The sequence below is a fragment of the Bubalus bubalis genome, chromosome 3, assembly GCF_019923935.1.
Source record: "Bubalus bubalis isolate 160015118507 breed Murrah chromosome 3, NDDB_SH_1, whole genome shotgun sequence".
Taxonomy (NCBI): domain Eukaryota; kingdom Metazoa; phylum Chordata; class Mammalia; order Artiodactyla; family Bovidae; genus Bubalus; species Bubalus bubalis.
Window position 1 is genome coordinate 26,552,084 of NC_059159.1, and position 17,493 is coordinate 26,569,576.

At 55.0% G+C, this 17,493-nt stretch overlaps 1 protein-coding gene across 2 annotated transcripts; it reads left to right on the forward strand.

Annotated features, from left to right (window-relative positions):
- The first annotated feature begins 1,083 nt into the window (after positions 1–1,083).
- Positions 1,084–17,460, forward strand: PDK2 (pyruvate dehydrogenase kinase 2). 2 transcript variants are annotated; one of them, XM_044939090.2, is made up of 11 exons: positions 1,084–1,377; positions 3,238–3,379; positions 10,688–10,759; positions 11,079–11,296; positions 11,736–11,825; positions 12,028–12,105; positions 14,499–14,575; positions 14,667–14,765; positions 14,936–15,043; positions 15,713–15,826; positions 16,381–17,460. In XM_044939090.2, the coding sequence occupies exons 1-11, from the start codon at positions 1,260–1,262 to the stop codon at positions 16,519–16,521; spliced, it is 1,257 nt and encodes a 418-aa protein (XP_044795025.1). In that variant the 5' UTR covers positions 1,084–1,259; the 3' UTR covers positions 16,522–17,460. The 2 variants fall into 2 exon arrangements, with proteins under 2 accessions (XP_044795025.1, XP_006062046.1); XM_006061984.4 differs by having other exon boundaries at positions 1,091–1,377; positions 11,079–11,263.
- Positions 17,461–17,493: the final 33 nt, after the last annotated feature.

Consider the following 17,493-nt stretch of genomic DNA (forward strand, 5'->3'; position numbering starts at 1 on the left):
TGCATGCAGAGTGCCTGGGATATTATTCCTTCAGCTAAGAGAGTTCCTTCCATTGTAAGCCTTGCACACAGCTCTGCAATGGTTATAACTGCAGTCTGTTGTAACTATTTAATTATTTACTTATGCAGCTCTCTCAAACTGCGAAATGAAACAATCAAGGCAAAAGACCATGTCCCAGTCCTGTCTGTTTCCCGCTCCCAGCATACAAGCCTAGCAACTAACTATTTGGCACTTGGTGAGTGTGGGCCAAGGACTGAAGCGGAAAAACACCTCATAGGGGCAAGTGGGTGGGATGCCGGGACAGGACATATCCGGCGTTGAACCACAAGAGGACAAGCTTTGTTCCCACGAGAGATCCGGACTGCTGTGAAGTGCCGGCTGCTGCGAAGTGCCGGCTCTTGGCCTCCAGTACAGATCACCTTCCAGGACCTTTCTCTAAGAAAGCTAAGTGCGGAAAAAGGTTGCTTTCTCAGGTCAAATGAGTAGAGAATAATAAAGGTGGTTTTAAAAGTTCATTGTAGCCGCCGCTAGGCGTTAGTGAGGGGGTTGACTCGGTGTTTTTTAACTGGAAAAGCAAAATGCTGCCTTGTCCTGAGCTGCTTGGATCTTTGTGGAAGCAGGTGTGTTACACGTCTATATGAGGGATGAGCATGGGCTCGCATCCCGACCCATCCACAGTCCGAGTCACAGTCATCCAGACTGGGAACCCACCAGAAGCCCTGAGGGAGAGCAGGTGGGTGGAAATCAGGACAGGTGAATCGGGCCCTTGTGGGCGGAAGAGCACGCGTTGAAAGCTACCGGACAATCTCCGGGCAGGCAAATGAAGGAGATTCGGGGAGGGAACGGGGAAACAGAGTGTAAGAGGAAAGGGAATAACGGGCCTTTCGGGAGGGAGGGGTTAATCCGGGCTAGGCCGGGAGGAGGAACGCGCGTAGTGACGCCGGGGAGGCGGGCTCTCAGCGCTGCCTCTCGAAAACAGCAGGCCGCTCGGGGCAAACACTGGGTTAAGGGGGCGGGCCCAGGGAGGGTAGCCACGTGCCGGGCCGAGAGGCTATTGGCTCTCCTGGAGTTGTTTGTGAGACGCCATTAGCGACGTCGGGGCGCCGCAACAAGCCAATTGGCCGGGTCTCGGAGCCCAGTCGGGGTCGAGGTGGGGAGGAGGCGGCCGCCGCGGCACCGGGCCGTGCTGGGCTGAGCAGAGCGCAAGCGCTACCCGCGCAGGGTCCAGAACCCGAGCCCTAGAAGTGGTCGCCATCGCCATGCGCTGGGTCCGCGCGCTGCTGAAGAATGCGTCCCTGGCAGGGGCACCCAAATACATCGAGCACTTCAGCAAGTTCTCCCCATCCCCGCTGTCCATGAAGCAGTTTCTGGACTTCGGTACGAGTGAGCGGGAGGCGGCTGGCACCGGGGGTCTGCGAGGGGCGGGAGTAGGGGTGAAGGAGTCCTGGTCATGAAGGGTTAACTCGGAGGCTAAGGGAGGCCGAGTGACAGGGAAGGTTTTCTTGCAGGAGTCCAGACAGGAAAGAGTTAACGGGGAGGTAGGGGCCGGTTGGGCTTGAAAGGGTTAAGGGCACCCCGGCTGAAGAGACTGGGCTGTTAGGGGGAAGTGGGGGCACTGAGAAGGAGGGGGTCCACGGTGTCTTACTGGGTTTTGTGAGGAGTCTTGGAGAGGAAGGGGCAGTGAGTCAGTGCCATTGAAGCAGGAGGGTGTATCCAGGCACTGAAGGGTTACTGGGGATTGTCCTGGCGACTCTAAGAGTAAAGGTCAGAGAGGAAATGGGGGTTATTGTGGGAGTGACTAGGGGGCATTGCGAGGTGCAGCCATCGGGAAGGAGACCTGCCCTGGGGGTCTGTTAGCAGGAGGGACTCTTTCAAATGAGTCAACAGGAGAGAGGCCCTGACTGGTACATCTCCCCCCACTGAAAGAGCTGGCCCCCAGCTGTCCTGGAGGACAAGGACACTTGAAGATCAAATCTACTGTGGCCTTGCCGTCTGTTCCCAGCTGGGTAGGGGTCCAGGACACCATGAAATGGAGTCAGACAGCTTGTACCCATCCTTGGCTGCCCCTGGGTTCCTGGGCCAAGGTCTCCTACCACCAGTGATCTGGGAGTGGCAAGGCTGTGCCAACACGGTGACTGAAACAGGCGTTGTTTGGACAGTGTCTGTTCACACGGAATTTCTATGGTGCCGGCTAGGGATTAGAAGGGGTTGCCCAGGTCTCTCAAGAGTTGAGGAGACAGTGCCTGGCTCAGGTTACAGCTGCGTCACTGATGGGAGGAGGCAGGGAGGTGGCAGCCAGGACACAGGGCATCTGTTGCCGATACTTGCTCACCTGCTTCCCTCCACATTTGAGCTCCCGCCATGTAGGAAAGCTTCCTGAGCCCACTCCCAGCCTCCAGCAGTTGTCTAGTCCAGACTGGACCCCAGTTAACAGAACTGTCCCAGCAGGGAGGGACTCACAGTCAAGTGGTCCACTTGGAGTTCAGTGGGTAACACAGGTCTTCAGAGGGATAGTGACATGCCCTGGGTGACAGAGTTAAAAGCAGAACCTGGACTTAGAACCAGGTCTCCTGACTCTGGGCCATGACCTCATTCAGTCCTCTCCTTGCTCTTCATCTTCAAGCCAGACCAAGAATCTAAGTATTTGGGCCCTAGTTCCCCGACCCTGTCTACCTCTCAGGTGGGTGGGCATTAATGTAGGGGCAAGTCTACTGTGGACATAAAGACCACCTGGGCCAAGATGATGCCGGGACCCTATGGCTGCTGTGGTCTGGGCATAGCTTCCCTCAGCCGGGGGAGCTCATCTCAAGGTAGGATGGGTTTCCCAGGCTCCTCTGCCCACCTAGATCAAGCCCCGCAAAGTGAGTGTCTACTAGGAGGGAAAGAAAGAGAAGAAGTGAGATAACTTGGGCTGGAGGCAGCACCCAGTGGGCCCAGGGTGGCCCTGTCCCCTGTGGTTGAAGGCAAGCAGGGTTCAGCTGGAGGTGGGGAAAGGCCACAGCCTCCCTAAGGGTTAGGCTGAGTGGTGTGGCGGCCACTGCATGGGGTGACCATGGGGTGACCCCACACTGCATGGGTCAGGAGGGGCCCCTTGTCCTGTGCCTCCTTGTCTTCTTGTCTCTTCTGAACCTTCAGGAAATGAAGTATTTAGTGACCTGACCCCCTTCCCCACCACTAAGAGGTCTTCTGGCTCCAGTGCTTTGTAACTCTTAGGCTCACCTTTCCCTCTCCCACCAGGGTCCAGCAATGCCTGTGAGAAAACCTCGTTCACTTTCCTCAGGCAGGAGCTGCCTGTGCGCCTGGCCAACATCATGAAGGAGATCAACCTGCTTCCTGACCGGGTGCTGAGCACACCCTCGGTGCAGCTGGTACAGAGCTGGTGAGACCCTTGGCTAGATCCCCATGCCTCCCACTCCACTGTCAGATGCCCGATGCTCCCAGCAGCCTTGCAGGAGGTGGGGAAAGAGGAGAGGCACAGGGACTTTGAGAGGTAGGGGAGTTCTCACAGTCAAGTGGGAATCCTAGGCCATAGCAGGGACTCAGATCAAGCTTCCAGCCTCCATGTCTCTGAGACAGCTCTATACCCACCACTCTCCATTCTCTGGAAAAGGAAATCATCATTTTCACACCAAAACCCAAATCAGGCTCATGTCAGCATTTGCCACCAGCCCTGACCCTGAAACTCTAGCACCTATTGGATAATAACATCTAGCTGGGGCAACTTTGTGGGAAACAGGAAGAAGTGAATCTTCAAATTGTATAATCCAAACAAATCAGCCTGTTTTGGATGTTGGAAAACACTCAAATAGACACAAGGATGGCACAGTACCAACCCCAAAGAGCTTTAGATGGGCAAAGAGCAAAAGTTTATTGCACAGAGCAGCAACAGCAGAGAGAAATTCTTAGTAAAGTTTACTCAAAAAGTTTGTCCAGAGATAAGTATTAAAAACTGAATGACATTAACCAAAGGCCAATCACATGAAGAATAAACAAAAATGTGCTCTGTAACTGGGTGTGTGAATAGCTAATCATGGTTAATCTTCAGTGGCATGTGTGCAGAAATCTTTTGCCTGTTATTCTGGCTGTGGCAGGTCTGGTACCACTGTGGTTTCCTTTTCAATTCGGGGCATCCACACCTACTTGGAGCTCAGTGCTGCATTAGGTTAGGGAAACAGCAGCAGAAGCTGCTCCTCAGGAGCCCATGATCTCATGGGGAGAATAAAAGGGGCAAACTTAAGAGCTCCATAGTGGCAGGAGCAGTAAGCTACTGAAGAGTTTGTTTTATTTAAATTCAAAGCAAAATAAGATTATTTTAAAATAACATTGGTTTCTTCCCCTCACTGAAGAAGTGTGACATGCTGCTCACTTTGACATTTGGAGAACACAGAAAAGTAGATAAAAGAAAATGTCAACCACTTCCCTCCACCCTCTAACCAAACATTCAGGTTTTGTAAGTGCCCTTTGTTGATGCCCTTCCAGCTTTTTTCTGTGCGTGAATGTGCTACAAATGACTTATTCTAACTAAATGAGGATAAAGTAAGGAAAGACCAGGCACACGGTCTGTGCACAGTGAATTTCAGTTGAATCAGAACATTGTGGAGAAGATGAAATGGAGGCAGAGAGGGGGTGACGTGTCACTGGGCCTGATAGGTTGCCTAAGTGAACTTTGACCTAGAAAGGAGGGTAGCGCATTCAGACCAAAGGAACTGCTTGTGCAAAGGTGTGGAGGCAGGAGAGAGCCCGGGTGGGGCATCCGAGCACTCACTTTACGGACAGGGCGCTGTTAGTGCAGGTGATGAAGGTGGATGGGGGGCACAGAGGGCAGAGCCTGATTTTTATGTGGCACAATGAGGTCACCCCTCACTGGGGCCTATCCCTTAGAGGTCCAGGACCTCCGAGCCAACCGGCATTTCCTGCCATGGGGCAGCGTGGAAGGCATGGGGAGGAGACAGAAGGTGCCATCTGTTCTCTCCAGCCCTCCTCCGGCTCTGTCCAGCTGAGTGACCTGGCTGCCTTTCCAGCTGGTCCTTAACTCCAGGGCAGGGCTTCTCGGGCCCCTCCTTGGACACTTGTTTCCTTGAAGAGTCAGGGGACGTGGGGAGGGAGGGCAGGGAGGTGCTGATTGCCCGTGATGCCCCCAAGGCCCATAGAGCCCCTTCTTTTTTAAAAACTATTCATTTATTATGTGCTGTGTTGGGTCTGAGCTGTGGCACGTGGGATCTTCCTCGTGTCATGGGGGATCTTTCATTACGGCACATGGATTCTCTACTTGTGGTGCAAGGGCTCAGTAGTTGTAGCACACAGGCTGAGTTGCTCTGTGGCATGTGGGATCTTAGTTCCCTGACCAGGGATCGATCCCATGTCCTTTGCATTGCAAGGCAGATTCTTAACCACTGGCCCATCAGGGAAGTCCCGGAGTCCCTTCTTGAAAATCAGTTACACATGTCGGGGCTTGGCCTGACTTAGTTCTTCTCTCAAAGCTGGGAAGTAATGACCAGCAGGAGAGAGTGAAGTGAGACAAAAGGGAGTGCTTCCCAGTGGATGATTCACTTAGAGGAGAGCAGGCCAAGGTATTGCTCGAGTGTGCTGACGCACTGAAGAGACAGCCTGCTGAGACTGTTTGCAGAGAGTGGGCATCAACCGCAGCAAGAGAGATTGTGGTCTGAGGGAAGGAAGGACTTCCTGAGACAGACCTCCCTCTCCATAGGAACCCCCTTGCCAGCTTGGATGATGGAGGTGGTGGAGGTAGGCAGTTTAACGAGAGGAAGGGGACAACCTACCAGAGTGCTTGCCAAGAGGGCTACTGGCCTCAGAGACTGATGAGTGAGCAGTAAAACCTTTCCTTTGGAAATGGACAAGACCTGCGCACGTGCTGTCGGTAACAGTGGTGGCAATATTTAACATGTGGCAACAGCTAATGGAGTTTCTACTCAGCTGGGGAGAGGTTCTAGGCAGGAATCACTGTGGGCAAGTGGGGAATTCCTATTTCTAAACGAACCTGATGGATTATTTCAACTGGACTCACTTGTGGTCATGGGATCCTGTTTTGGAGGTGACTGGAAGGTAAAGGAAAGCCCTGGGTATAGCACCGGCATGCCTGACTTTGAGGCTTGGCTTTTGTGCTTGACTTTTGTGCCAAACTTAACGTTTGGCCAACCACATGGCCCCTCTGAGTCTCGGCTTCCTCATCTGTAAAATGGGTGAGATGCCACTGCTGGATGTGGAAGTACACGGAACTCTACACACGAGTGATGTCTGTGATCTTCTGGCAGCAACACCTTCTGGCCAAAGATAATGTGTTGTGGCAGAGGTTCTCTTAAGAGTATAGTCATGGCATAGTGGCAGACGACAGTGACAGAGGCAGACACACCTGGAAGGCCTGCTGGCGATCAGGAGCTGCTCTGAGCCTGTCCTTACTCATTGACCCTTCACAACAACCTTGCGAAGTAGGCCTTTTTATCATCCCTGTTTTGTAGATGAAGAAACTGAGGTTCAGAGAGATTAAGAAACTAGTCTGAGCTCATCAGGTAGTAAGTGGTAGAGCCGGGATTCCAACCCAGGCTGTGTGATCTGGAGGCTGTGCTCACAAAGGAAAGAGAGAGAGCCGTGTTCTGGAGGAGTCAGAGATTTCTAAGCAAAGCAAGTCAGTGGGAAAGTAGATTTTCTTTACAGAGATTGTTTGATGGCTAGTGTTGCGGGGGCCCAGAGGGGTAACCTTGACATCTGGCTGGGGAGAGTGACAGGCTGACAAAGGGCGTGGAGTTGGGGATGTATCTGGGAAATGGAGGGTTGAGTGAGAGTTGCAGAGTAGAATCAAATGACAGTGAGTCACTCCCGTGACCAATAGTGCCTTTGCAGGGGTGTAGTATGGGAAGGGGGTAAGAGTGGGTGCCATGGCACCTTCTCATGAACCTCCCTTGCCTCAGCAAGGTGTGTGGACACCAGACCCAGTAATCTTTGCCCTTGAAAAGAATCACCGCCTCACTGGTTCCGGGCACCCAGGGCCTGCTCTGCACCAGGCCCAGGGCCGTAGCCAAAACCTGCCATTGAATCCCTCAGCCGTCACTTACGTATTCAGAGTGGAGGCCGGCCACCAGCATCGCCTCCTCTAATCTGCTCCTGCTCCCGCGAGGCCCACTTCACACAGTGGGACTGGGAGCAGCGCCGTCAGCAATGGGACCCGGGTCAGCCTGGCTCAGGGCCGCGCCCAGCGCCCCTCCACAGGCAGCTTCCAGACACCAACACGCCTCCACCTCTCCCCTCCTCACAGGGCCTTTGTCTTGTTCACACCCTGGTCCCCAGCGGCTGTGGACACGAGTGTGCACACACACCCACAGGCACCCAGATTCACACCGGCTCCCCACTCCTCTGCCCGCACAAGCCTGTGCGTGCCTCCTCCCCCTCTGCTAGATGCTCATTCCGACACCCCTAGCCCAGGCTCATCCACACACACTCACACAGGCACACACGTGCGCCCTCCTCCCGCCAAGTCCCACCCCTCCCCCCTGCCAAATCCAAGGTTCTGGATTGGCTGGAAAGCCCCAGAAGGCAGGGTCTGGGGCCTCCACGTGACTTGGTAGAGGGGAGGCGGGGACACTCCAGATGTCACCCAGGAAGTCCTGGGCAGCCTTGCTTACTGCTGAGGTCGACAGGCCAGGCCTTCCCTGGTGCTTCACCTTGGCCCCACTGCCTGTTCTGCCAGGCCCAGGGCAGGTGACGCATCTGTCGCTGCATCACTGCTCCAGACTGTCCGTGTCTAAGCCCAGCTCTTTCTCTGACCGTCCAGGGTGGGCAGCCCTGGAGCCAGCATCACTCCCTCCCCAACATCTTTCCCTTTTCAGGACCACGGGTGAGGTCTGGCCTGCCAGACTCTTGAGGGGTTTCAGGCCCAGTCATGGTTCCCCTGGGAGAATTCTCGTCATCCATCCTTCCTGGAGTACACCCAGGACCACTCCCCTGCTGGAATGTCCCCCAGAGGAAGGCGGGCAGAGATTCTAATCCCTGCTTCACAGTCCAGGAGACTGAGGCCTGAATGAGGCTTCAGCTCTCTCCAGAGCCCTGCCAGCTGGCGCTCCCACTGCCAGTCCATCCTGGTGTCCTTTATTTTACTTCAAGCTACCCACCTTGGTGGTTCATTAGGCAGCCACGGGGGGTGGGGCTACCAGCGAGAGCGCTCATCCTGTCACCAACCCCCAGTCCTGGCCTAGCTGGTCAGAGCCCCGTAGTTCCAACCTCCTCCCTCTCTATTTGCCCCCTGGGCCTTGGGAAGGGGTTCCTGGACACCTACCCCCAAGCTGGTCCCCTGTCTCTCCTGTCTCTATCTGTTCCCACCATTGCATACTTGCAGATCCTCCTCTCAAATCCCCTCTCCCTCTAAGAGTCACATGAGCGTGAAGCTTTCTCTTGGGCATGGGATCCAGGGATCTGGAGTAACACAGGCCTGTGAGAGAGCATTCCAGCTCTGCATGTTGACTTGCTCATCTGTAAAATGGGTCCAGCAGTAGCATACACACCACAGAGTCATTGTGGAGGTTAAACTAGGGGAGCACAGAGCAGAGCCTAGCACAAGGCCAGCACCGTAGATACTGGCCGCCCTCACCACGGACATCAGCAGCATCACTGTCAGGACCAACACAGACAGTGGGCACTTGGCCACGTGGTGTAGACTTGGCATCAGACAGACCTGGGTTTGAATCCCAGTGTGAATGCTTACTGTGTGACCTCAAACGTATTATCTGCCCTCTCTGAGCTGATTTCCTTATCTGTAAAAGGGGGAAATAGCACATGCTCAGAGATGAAAGCCCCTGCATAGACTCTGAGCACTGCTACTGCTGCTGCTAAGTCACTTCAGTCGTGTCCAACTCTGTGCGACCCCATAGACAGCAGCCCCCCAGGCTCCCCCGTCCCTGGGATTCTCCAGGCAAGAACACTGGAGTGGGTTGCCATTTCCTTCTCCAATGCATGAAAGTGAAACGTGAAAGTGAAGTCGCTCAGTCGTGTCCGACTCTTAGCGACCCCATGGACTGCAGCCCACCAGGCTCCTCCGTCCATGGGATTTTCCAGGCAAGAGTACTGGAGTGGGGTGCCATGGCCTTCTCCGGACTCTGAGCACAGGTGAGCACTAATGGTCGCTGGGTCAAGCATCGGCTATTGTTATTCTCCAGGAATTCTCTGCTGGGGCGCTGAGGATGGTGAGGGGGTTCCAGGGAGAGCTGATCACCTCTGCTGTCTGGGCTCCCCTACCAGTGACTCTGCCACCTCCTGCCAGGCGCTGTGCTGGGCCCTGTGTGGGGAAGGCAGGCAGCAGCAGCAGGGCTGGGAAAGCCCCATCTGTTCTCCGTGGCTGTCCAGAGCGTGACAGATTCAAACATGGTGTGATTCAGAGCCTGTGCCCAGGGTAACCAGGAGGAGTGTGTCACGTGCCACCTGGGGACTAAGAGGGTGCACTCAGCTGTTGACAGTGTCTGAGCCACTGTTCATAACAAGAGCAAGCATTTAAAGTGCTCAGTGTTTGCTAGGCACTGTGTTAATTACCACATTTCATTCTCACCACAAAGCAGTGATAGCAGTAGGTACAATACCCTCCCTTTCTCTGATAAGGAAACTCAGGCCCAGAGAGGTTCCATGACTTCCCAGAGCCACACAGCTCAAAGTGGAAAAGCCCAGCCTGGGACTTGCAGAGCCAGCTTCAAAGCTAGCTCTTTGACTGTCTTCTCTGCTGGGTTAAGCAAGAGAGGGGAGAGTGGCAGTAGGTGAAGGGAGCAGGGCACTCCAGGCAGAGAGAACCACTGACCAGGGGGCTGAGCCTCTTGGAGCAGCCAACACTGTATAGTGGCAGGAGCGCTGGAGGCCTGTCTTCACCACCCAGCTGTGGAACTGCCTCAGGCCTCAATTGCAGAGACTGTGAAACGGGGCTCATTCCTGCTGTTCTTACTGTTAAGGTCAAAGCCCTGCGTACAGGGGACTTTGGACTATGGTGGGAGCTCTTCAAGAGGGACTGTTAGGCCCCCAGGGCCCTCCCTGGTCAGACTCTTAGTGGCCCCTCCTTCCTGCCCGCCGAAGTGTTTCTGCCAGAGAGAGGCTCAGCTCTCTGCCTTCCCCAAGAGTGAACTGCTGTAGGCTGAGGCGTTGGTAGGAAAGCAGTGTCTCCCTGCCTCCCAGTGGGGACGGGGCGGGGGGTGGGGGGGCAGTGGCTCCAGTTTGGCGGCATCTGGGCCCCTTTAGGCTCTCCGTGGGCTCCAGCCCCACCCCGTGTCAGAGCTGGGCATGCCCAGTCCCCACCAACTCCCCCCCACCTCGTTTTTCCCACCCACCATTTAAAATCTAGTTCCCTAGGAATTGGGAATAGGATGACAGCTCCTGGTGTCCAGGGTCAGCGTGTGAGGATGTCTCCTTGAAGCCCTGCTCTGTGAGAGCGCTGGGCTGGCCCATGGGATACAGCAGCAACCCTGCAGGCAGACACCATGACGGCTGGCGAGGCGGAGTGCCTTGCTGTCACTGCTGGTCTTGGGCAAGGCCCCTCCCCAGTCTGGGCCTCAGTCTTCTCACCAGGAGCCCTGTGGGTGGGGTGGCCACCAAGCCCCTTTGAAGACTGCTGTTCTAGGACAGCAAAGCAAAGGCCCTCGGAGAACCAACAAATGGGGGCCTGGCCCTGAGCTAAGGTGGTGCCCCCTCCCCTCCTGTACAGGTATGTCCAGAGTCTCCTGGACATCATGGAGTTCCTGGACAAGGACCCTGAGGACCATCGGACCCTGAGCCAGTGAGTGAGGCCCTGGCTAGGGGCGGGAGGGCAGGTGTGACCCGCAGCCCCAGGGACAGAAATGCCCGTAGGATGACGGAAATGTCCCTGTCCTTGGGGATATCCAGGGTGAGCAGGGAGACAGCCCTCAAGCCTGGTGTGTCTGGTGAGGGGAGCCCAGGACCCACCCTGTGGAGCTCCCAGGTTGTCAGGCAGGCAGTGGGACGGCCTTCTGGAGGAGTGGGCTGGGAAGAGTCGAGTGGGTGAAGGCGCTGTGAAGAGAAGGGCAGAGCCGGGGCAGACTGAGGGTGTCCCAGAGCCAACATCTCCCCGCTTGCAGGTTCACTGACGCCCTGGTCACCATCCGGAACCGCCACAATGACGTGGTGCCCACAATGGCTCAGGGCGTGCTGGAGTACAAGGACACCTATGGCGATGACCCCGTCTCCAACCAGAACATCCAGTACTTCCTGGACCGCTTCTACCTCAGCCGCATCTCCATCCGCATGCTCATCAACCAGCACAGTGAGCGGGCGCAGGGCCATTCACTGTTCAGAGGTTTACAGAAAGCAGAACTGTGTCACTTCTTTCTGTGGTATTCATAACAATCTCATTACACTAGGAAACAGGTGGTTTTCCAGAGTTTCTTATTCTAGGAGAATTAACTATGAGTGTTGCGAAATCATAGCCAATCATTAAATACACAAGATGGTAAAAATTATTTTAATGTATAGCAAAAGAGAAGAATTAAATATAATGTAGAATGTGTGGGAACGAGACTTCTGAGAAGAAGAATGTTTCAGGCCTGCAAAGGTCCAAACTGGCCTGATTCGAGGTTGTAGGGTCTGGTCAGAGAAGAGAGGGTAGGAGGGTGGGGAGGGGGTGTTAGGGTCAGAAGTGTTAGAAATAGAGGTGGGGTCCTGGAGAGCCAGGGGAAGAGGGAGGGAGCGCTGAGGCACATGGCCCTGCCAACTGTGCCCACCGTTTCTGCCTGTAGCCCTGCTCTTTGATGGCAGAACCAACCCTGCCCACCCCAAACACATCGGCAGCATCGACCCCAACTGCAATGTCTCTGAGGTGGTGAAGGGTGAGTCGTCCTCACTGTGCCTGGCCCACAGAGGAGCCCCAGTGAACCCCCAAGTTTACCTGGCCAGAGGGTGACCCATTCCCCAGTGGGTGGGGGCCACATCCCCATGGGTTTAATGTTGGTGGCACCCACCGTTGATACAAAGAGAATTGCCTGCTGTGGGGAGGCCACCCCATTCTCTGATGACCTCTGCTTCTCTCAGATGCCTACGACATGGCCAAGCTCCTGTGTGACAAGTATTACATGGCCTCTCCTGACCTGGAGATCCAGGAGATCAACGGTGAGCGAATGAGGCTGTGTGTGTCTAAGGGCTGGGGACATGGGAGAGGGAAGTGATGTAGTAGTCAGGAAACGAGGGAGAAGCAGAGCTATTATTATATTATTATTATTAATTTAGTAAATATTCATTAAGCAGTAAACACAACAGGCTAGGTCCCTGTTCCCATGGAGTCACATTCTTGGTGTTGGGGAGGTTGGGGAACGGGGCCTTTAGCCAGTGAGTGCATAATAAACAAGCTAATTTCAGGTCATGATATGTGACAGGAAGGAAACAAAATGAGATATCCTGACAGGCATGGGTAGGAGCAGCGTATTAGATGGGATGTCAGTTTGGCTGTCCTCCCGGATCCAAAAATGCTTAATTTGAGAGGTTTTCCTCTCGCTAGCCCCTGGGATAGAATGGCCAAAGCCAGCTATACCCCTTAACGTCCCAGTTGCAGCCTGGTAAAGTTTTGGGAAAGAGGATGTGGAAGGCAGAGCCTGGGAGTTGATCACACCACTTTCCTGAGTCTCCCAGCTGCAGAGGAGGCTGAGAATTTAGTCTCTAGCTGGGCAGTTCGGAGAAGGCAATGGCACCCCACTCCAGTACTCTTGCCTAAAAAATCCCATGGACGGAGGAGCCTGGTGGGCTGTAGTCCATGGGGTCGCTAGGAGTCGGACACGACTGAGCGACTTCACTTTCACTTTTCACTTTCATGCATTGGAGGAGGAAATGGCAACCCACTCCAGAATTCCTGCCTGGAGAATCCCAGGGATGGGGGAGCCTGGTGGGCTGCCATCTATGGGGTTGCACAGAGTCGGACACAACTGAAGCAGCTTAGCAGCAGCAGCAGCAGCTGGGCAGTTATATGCTAGTTAAAACTTTGGGGGAGGCAGGCGTCTATTACTAAAAGAAGAAAGGGAATGATGGCCACAGAGGATGGCTACAAGGGTCCTACTTTGGATGGAGTAGTTGAGAAACAGAAGGACCAGTGTGGTGGGGTTAGGAGATTGAAGGGGTGAGGGGCGGGAGAGAGAAGCTGGGCATGCAGGGCCCATGGGCTACAGACGGGAGCTGGGATTTTGAGAAACCGCTGGAGGTTTGAGGCACAGTGATGACAGGATCTGAATAACATTCTAAAGATTAATTTAGAGGTTGGAGGAGACAGGAGAGGACCCAGGAAGACCAGTTAGGAGGTCACTGCAGGTTTAGGCAAGGGGAGGGGAAGGCAGCAGAGAGGAAAAGAAGGGGGTGAACTGGATAAACACCTTGGAGGTGGAGGGGTGAGGAGGACCAGAGACCTGGAAGTTACCTCTCCCCTCCCCACCTCCCCCTGCTGCTCAGCCACTCTGGCCTGTGCACCAGAAACCTGAGGCGTCCATGCCTCTATGCCTGGAAGTCACACTGCCCATATCCTAGTCTTCCCTTAAGAGCCCGTTCAAGTCCAGCTCCTCTGCAAAGCCTCCCCAGACCTCCCAGAGAGGAGTTAGGCCCTGCCTGCCCCCGGTGGACCTCTAAATTGCGCTGTTTAAATTACTTGGGGGCAGAAACCGAAGGGCAGAGACAGGCCACTTTACTTCCGGATCCCCAGGGTCAAGCCCAGAGCCTCGCACACAGCTCTGGGTACAACACCTGATGTGAAAGTGAGGTGTGCATTTCTCTGTCTAGACATGAATTTCTGAGAGGGTAGGGCTGAATTTTATTCAACTTTTTGTCTCCGCTTGCCTAGCACAGGGCCTCAGATTCCCTCATTCATTGATCCGTTGCACATTTATTTAGCTTCTGCTACATACAGAGCTCTGTGCCAGGCACCAGGAAGATACTCAGTCCCTAAAACCAAGAAACTCTCCAGGTTAGAGTGATTCTTAGGAAGTAGGATGCTGGTGTCAGGATCACCTGGGTAGCCCCTTCCTCTCTCCCCTGGGTGAAAAGCTCTCCAGGGGATTCTGCTATCAAGGTGAATGCTAGTAGGCTAGGTATAGCATAGATAGATAGATACTATTTGAGTGGATAAATGATGAACAAATGGATAAACAGTGGATGAATGGAAGGATGGATCTATACTCTGAATGAATGGATAGATGGAAAAGATAGACGTTTGAACAGATGAATAGACTGGAAGACAATTGGATGGTTGGATGGGTAGATAGAGGAATGAATGGATGTTGAATGGATTGATTGATGAATGGGTGGATACTGGATGGATGGATGGACAGACACTATGATGGATGGATATTACATGGAGAGGTAAATGGATGAATGGACACTGAATGAATGAATAGATGGATGAACGAAGGAGCAGATGGATGGACCATGGATGGTGGTTGAGTGCTGGGTGTTAGGTGCTGGTGAATGAATGCTGAATGGTGACCTCTTGACAATCTCCTGATCTTTGGTCTGGACTTCCCTGGCAGCATCCAACTCCAAACAGCCGATTCACATGGTCTATGTCCCCTCCCACCTCTACCACATGCTTTTTGAACTCTTCAAGGTGAGGAGACTGGGGGACGTTCCTTTGTGAGGGTGGGGGGTGGTTTGGTCTAGGCTGTTCTCACTGTATCTTACCACCTTTTCCACTGCAGAATGCCATGCGGGCAACTGTGGAAAGCCATGAATCCAGCGTCACTCTTCCACCTGTCAAGGTCATGGTGGCCTTGGGCGAGGAAGACCTTTCCATCAAAGTATGTGACCCTTGACTTTGAGGGCCCGAGAGCAGTGGTATGGAGACTTCCCTCCTGCCAGGAGATGGGCTTAGGGAAGACGCTGGGGGTGAGGAAGACCTGAGAAGAGCAGGGGTGGGGTGTGGAGAAAACTGAGGTCTAGAGACCCTGACATGTCCTGTCTCCCCCAGATGAGTGACCGAGGTGGGGGTGTTCCCTTGAGGAAGATTGATCGACTCTTCAGTTACATGTACTCCACAGCCCCCACGCCCCAGCCTGGCACCGGGGGAACCCCACTGGTGAGCTGGCTTCACTCCAGTTCCCCGACCTCCTGAAGAATGCCTGTCAGTCTTCTGGTCTCTTCTTAGCAAACTGTCACACGTGCCCATCACTCGCTTCCCTGCCTCCCGTGGTCCCTGCATCCCGAGGGCTGTGTGTGACGTCGGTCAGCTCTTCCGGGTCTGGGCCTCCTTGTTCCTCCTCCCTCCCTGCAGCCTGTGCCTCCCTGCCTATCTGTGGGTGTCTGTCTGTCACCTTGCCTCAGTTCTCCCTGTCCTCTCTCTCCTCAAGTAACTACCTCTCTCTTGGCATTATTCAGCTCACCAGCACCTCCATGTCCATTCCCAGTGGAATAGGCAGGGCTAAGTGTAGGAAATGGAGACAGAGAGGTGCCCAGTGACCTGCACAGACCCCTGACTACCAGGGCCAGCCTCCTCTCCTGCCCTGCTCGCTGCTCCCCACCCCCACCATGCCCTGCAGCCTTCCTCCCCCACTGGACTGATTTCCCCCTCCCTACAGTCCCCATCTTGTCTCCGAGCTGTCCCTCTCTCCTGTCCCCTCCTCACCCTGGTGCTGGGAGCCTCCTGTACGACCCAAGCTTAGCCATCCTCACTCAGCATATAGGTCTCTGCAGCTCCAGGGAGCCCAGGCCCAGTGTCTCAGCGCGCTCCCTTCCCACCTCCTTGCAGGCTGGCTTCGGGTATGGGCTCCCCATTTCCCGCCTCTATGCCAAGTACTTCCAGGGGGACCTGCAGCTCTTCTCCATGGAGGGCTTTGGGACCGACGCTGTCATCTATCTCAAGGTGAGGGCCCCTGCCTGCAAAGCCCGCCTAAGGGGCAGGGGTGGGTTGCTGACAGGTCGGGCCTGTTCTTAGGTTTCTTTTCCATCCCTCCAATCTTTTCCTGATTTCAGACTGAGAATCAGAGCAGAGCTATAGTTCCCCAGCCACCAGGCACTCCTAAGTTGGCAGGCAGGTTCAGGGAGTCTGTGGTACATGAATGAGACCCTGTTCTGGGAACCCTTGACTTGTGAGGAAGCATGGAGAACTCATTCAGCTCAGGGGGCGACGGAGGCCCAGAGCTGGTGACCTTCAAGGTCACACAGCCTGCCTCCTCCCTCTCCCTCCCTGACCTTTGAGTGAACAGCCTTTTTAAACGGGCGGGAGCAAGCCACAGAAGGGACAGACGCTTTCATGGGTCTTTCTGGTTTAGTCATCTCAGCCAGTGTGGCACCTGGCTGGACTGACATGTGGGCCATAGTTAGTGGCCACTGGAGCCCACCGCTGGGCAAGGGTGGTCCGCCAGGGAGTGGGCAAGGTGCAGGAAAGCAGGAGAGGCTGACCCTGACGCCCCTCAGGCCCTGTCCACGGACTCAGTGGAGCGCCTGCCTGTCTACAACAAGTCAGCCTGGCGCCACTACCAGACCATCCAGGAGGCCGGCGATTGGTGTGTGCCCAGCACGGAGCCCAAGAACACGTCCACGTACCGTGTCAGCTAGGAGCTACGCCACTCACCTACACCCAGGAGAATGGACTGCTGTCGCTGGGTCCGGCCACCGTGGTGACCCTCCCCATTCCCCACCCCGCCCAGGTGCAGGAGGCTCTCCCTGTTGACCAGCTTCTGTCTTCGGAAATCACTGCAGTGACCTGTCTGTGGTGGCCCCTAAGTGCCAATCTCTGTCTCCATGGAGACCCCTTGGTGGTCTCCCTGGGTCCAGTCTCTGTGGGCAACGCCTGAGGATTGGAGGATGTCTCCATCCTGATGGGGTGTTCCAGAGATAGGTTTCCATGGCAGTCTTTCTTTCTGAGCCCAGAGCTGCCACTTCTCTGCCAGGGGCCCTAGGTCCCCCTCATCGCCCACCACAGCCCTGGCCTTCCGAGTGGACTCCCCTGCTTGCCTTACTGTCCTGGCCCATACCGGTACCCTGGTGCTGGTCTGGTGTCAGTGTTGGGAAGGGGCCAGGTGCCTGCCGCATCTGGGGTAGTGGGAGGGGACCCCTGATTGGGAATCTGGTCCTATAGTCTCTCCCTCCTCTCTAAGGTCAAAGGTAGGAGGGAGGGGTTTCTCACCTGGGGCTCACCCCTAAAGCCAAATTATCTGGGAGGACACAGAGGTCAGCCACCCAACCTCTCGTCCCTGTAGGTAACCCCAGCAATGTTTCTGCCACCTCCCGAGCCCTTCCCCTGCATGCCCTCATGTGCATACACCTACCCACCACCCACGGTCCCTCGTGAGCTCCGGACCCCAACTCCCACTGTGCCTGGACATGCGTGTGCTTGGGGTGGCTTTCTCTCTAGAATGTTGTGTGTATATATAGATAGTTTTATAGCCCCAAAGCCCCTAACCCTCCCCTCAGCACACGGGGCTAAAGCTGTGTGCCCTCCCAGCGGCTGTGATGGCGACAGTGACATCCACAGTAAAGAGGAGCTGGAACGAGGCCGCGGCCCGTCTGCTTTCCTGGCGGAGGCAG